Source organism: Notothenia coriiceps, unplaced genomic scaffold (assembly GCF_000735185.1).
Source record: "Notothenia coriiceps isolate Sejong01 unplaced genomic scaffold, NC01 NC01_scaffold00017392, whole genome shotgun sequence".
Taxonomy (NCBI): Eukaryota; Metazoa; Chordata; class Actinopteri; order Perciformes; family Nototheniidae; genus Notothenia; species Notothenia coriiceps.
This window is the reverse complement of record NW_011350093.1, coordinates 34,241-38,440: the sequence shown is the minus strand read 5'-3', so window position 1 is coordinate 38,440 and position 4,200 is coordinate 34,241. Positions and strand designations below refer to the sequence as shown.

Genomic DNA, 4,200 nt, shown 5'->3' with positions numbered 1-4,200 from the left:
AATGACTTCAAACATGCTTAAATACCGGCACAACAGCGACACCCTGGACAGAAGGTCAGAGCTACTGCAGTCTGAGGCCATTTTCATGACTTTGGACAAAGTAAGTGTGAGCACAGTCTAGTGCTTCCAGATCAGAACAGATTGAGAATATCTCTTTTGTTGACAAAACTCACTTCCTGTACTGTGTTGTGATTCCTGAAAACTATCCAGTGCGCTATAAAGTAAAGAAAGCTGTTCTGAAATGTCTTCTCTGAACTTAATTGCTTCATTACAATCTGCATGAGTCACTTCCAGCACCGGTTAAAATGTAAAGTTTCTACAAAGTCAAAGTAATGACATAAAACCTAAAACATAATAGTCTGAGGTGCGTGCTGATCAGTCACCTTGAACTCCAGCTCCATGGCAGTGACCGTCTCGCCGGGCGGGGGCTGGGTGAGTTTCTGGATGTGTGCGTACAGGTTGCGTGCGGGGACCTCCGTGTTTCCGCAGGTGGCGGCCTCCAGCAGAGCCTCGTGGATAAAGATGTACTGGTCCTCGGTCTGGACCATGTAGTTCCTCTGGGCACGCATGCACGTCACATGGCCGTAGATGTCCACAGACTTCTCGAGCTTCATGCGCTCCAGCATGGCATCGATCACGATGAAGCAGCCAGTCCTGCCCACCCCCGCACTGATGCAGAGAGAGAGAGAGAGAGAGAGGAGGGTCAATAACTTTATGTTCCACAGACTCTCACTAACACAGTGGTAACATCGAAAGAGAGAAAACAACTTAACACAAAGTTATCAGTGTTGAGAGGTCAACCAGAAAAACACTTGTAAAAGATTTAATCACAAAAGTAATTAAATCCTATATCGTCTAAGATAAAACAAGTTTGTCTCCGAAGGTGTCTGCTTTATTTTAAGAACTACATTTCTCTAACCTTCTCATTTGCTGTGTATATCTTTGTTGTGAAAATGTTTGTATCAAAATGCAACTTCACATTTAATGAGGTTACATATTTGTATCAATACTTATCGAAATGCATAACAAATATATGCAGATCGAAAAATCGAGTCAAGCTGCATTAAGAATAAGTTACAGTATGTAAGGTATGTATTTTGAGACCCGTTCTCTCTGCTCGACAGCTGAAAACTGCTAATTTTGCAATCAAGATGAGTTGATTTACACCCTCTAGCATGAGAGCTGGACTATAATTAAATTGTTGCTCCAGATTGTGCACAAAGTGTGTGAATGTAATGGCTTAAGGACAGGCTGGAACATAGACAACAACAACATATTGAGCCAAATTCATGGGGAAGGAAAAAAGTGGTGAACCCAAAAACAGGATTTCAACACCTGCATGTGTTGCCCTTTACGCTGTGTTGGCACGGATATTTTGAGGACACAACCCTGTCTTTAATCCTTTTAAGTCCATGAGGAAAACAAGCCATGCGCGATATATATACATGTGGTGATAATTGGCAGTTAATTTGCTGTTTGCACGCATACTGAGCTTGTTGCAGTCTGCACCCACCTGCAGTGGACCACCATGGGGCCTGCATCTGGAGGATTGCAGGCCTTTACCCGCCGTAGGAAGGCCAGGATGGGAGTGGGGTACTCGGGCACCCCGTGGTCCGGCCAGGCCATGAACTGGAACTGTCTCAGCTCTCTCTTCTCACTGGAGCCGTTCTGCAGGAGAATCGGAGGAGACAGAGGATAAGAAAGGTGTTTTTGAGCGCTAAGAGGGTTAACAAATAAATTGTTATTGGCTTTTTTTTTTTTTTGTAAACGGGTCATGGAAAAACATGCTTTTAGCAAGTTAAGGTCAAACTGTTTTGTTAAGAGGTAGTCACAATTCTGCAGTTGAGAACTGAAAAGCACGAGGGATTTAATCAGAAATGAAGCCATTTTGAGCAAATGTCTCGAGTTAACTCATTACTTTGATAGCAGCACATAATGTGCTCTGCTTCATGGCTGTGACCATCCTGCCAGTGAAGGTGCAGATAAAGTGTATCATTTTGGAATTGAACTCGGTTTCAGTTTATCGGAAAACGGTTTCTTGGCATCGTCACCATTCCTGATAGAAGCCGCTCCAGTTGGAGACTTGCATTTAATTAGGAATTATAATAATGTTCGAAATTAAAAAAGTAATGGAAAGAGAACGGCAAGAGGAGAAATAAAGGACACATCAGTCACATCATCATGGCACTAAAGTATATGAATCAAAGTGAAAAACTGAAATATTTGATGGTCTTTTAGAGAACAAGAGAGCAATCTCGGATGTTAGAAACCAATTACGGCAGTGAAGAAATGATTCCAGTGGTAATAGCCTTTATCTGTATTCAGAAAAATAAGAAATTACATTTTTAAAATGTGACCCCAGTAATGAGGTAGTGCAATTACCTGCTGGAAAACACGTCCTTAATAAGCATGTCTCTCTATATGGTTAGGTGCAAATGAAAATCAGATTTTGTACCTTGTAGAGGGCGAAAGTGCGGACGCTGTAAGTAGCCAGCTCCACGGTGTCCAGCATGGTGACCTGGATCATTCCATAGGTCTCTGTTCCTCGCGACGGCCAGTACTGGTCACACTTCACCTGGCAGAGCAAGAGAGAGGGCACACTGTCAGGCTAACATCCAGCACGAGCCTGAGAGGCTTGTAGATCACACTGATTAACAAGGAGGGAGCATCAGAGAGGTCAGATCAAAGGCTTTGTCCACCGTCTAATTAAAAACTGAAGACTCAGAATTAGCTCCTGTATCTGCAAAAAAAAATTGCAATTGAGAATGTGCATGTGCAGCCATGTGTGTCAAAAGGGTATTGAAAAGCCCACTTTGTCTTTCACCGGCCTGTGATCATTTTCAATTAGCTAATTGCTGGGTGGCTTGCAGCTCTTTGTCATGTATGCTTTTGGCGTATTTGCGATGATTGGGCCCAGCATTGTGGAGGGAGATGTATCTGAAAGCCGTTTTCTCGGCTGTCGTGGAGGGACAGCAGGTCCGGCCACCTGGTCCATGTGTGACAGGACTCATTTCACTGTGAATGAGGCCACAGATCCTCCACACACCGCCATTGAGTGGCTTTGCTTCACTCGCTCTGTGTATCTATAAAAATGACAAACTGACCTCTAACACATATTTCAGTTTGTTCCCTCTCTTTGCTAAGGATCAATTGGCATTAGACTGGAACAAAAGAAGGACTTGACCTCTTCTTCACTCAAACATTTACATGACCCCTCCCGCACCAGAGTGTTGAAAGTCACTCACTGCTGGCTTTCAATGGAGTTTGTCTCTGGATTTATAACAGGAATAATAAGGGGCCTGTTTTTAAACGTTGGGCAAAAATGTCCCGAACTACTTCTGAGTCAAATATAGGCCATGCAGAAGCACAATCATGCTATATTTGATTACTCCAACATCTCATTTTATCGTTGTTCACAAGGTCTGCAAGTAACTAGGGGCGATGAGTAACATCATTATCTAAACACTCAGCACAGCCCGCTGATTGGTCTTGTTTCTTGCTGCTAGGCTCTGTGGATGCTTTCATGACCAAAATCTTGTTTGGAAAAACAGTCCTTAACAATTTCCTCCACCTACTCTGTGTCCAAAATGAGACGCTAAACCCATTTCAATCAGTCAAAGCCACTCTGATAATAGCCCTCCCTAAAAGAATCCAACATTGAGAAGTGTGTGGGAAATGTTTGTCAGTTAACAGCATTTCTACAAGACTGCTCCACTCTCTTTTTACATATAGAAATTGAGCAAAGGCTGTCAGGATAGCAGGGAGGGACAAGGACTGTCTGCTATTGATTTGAATAACATTAGAGGAAGAGATGTAGCGCGGGTAAGCTAATCATATTGATACCGCAGTAGCGAGCTGACATTTGGAAGCACCTTGGCTGTCAGTGCGAGCTGGTAGAAATCGACAAACAAAATGCGCTAAAATTCACCCCCTCACATTTCACCTCCTCTGCTGACAGCTCCCATTCAGAGGCAGAGCCAGACCTTGCTGGAGAAACTCAATTGAGTGATGGGGAACCGCTCGCAGTACAAACATATGGATTAGTAGTCACCACTGTAATGAATGTCTCTGTGCTGTCTGAGGTTGGGTGGCATATTCTCCCTCGCCAACACACATATGCACACACACACACACACACACACACACACACACACACACACACACACACACACACACCACACACACACAACACACACCTCA

At 43.7% G+C, this 4,200-nt stretch overlaps 1 protein-coding gene across 1 annotated transcript in view; it reads right to left on the bottom strand.

Annotated features, from left to right (window-relative positions):
- The window catches only part of LOC104950313 (receptor-type tyrosine-protein phosphatase F-like), a 36,540-nt gene that overhangs the window by 7,402 nt on the left and 24,938 nt on the right, over nt 1–4,200 (bottom strand). Inside the window, exons 6-8 of the mRNA XM_010776813.1 lie at nt 2,456–2,575; nt 1,514–1,668; nt 525–669 (exon numbers count right to left, since the gene is read on the bottom strand). Coding sequence (XP_010775115.1) covers nt 525–669; nt 1,514–1,668; nt 2,456–2,575 — 420 coding nt within the window. The remainder of the gene's footprint in view (nt 1–524; nt 670–1,513; nt 1,669–2,455; nt 2,576–4,200) is intronic.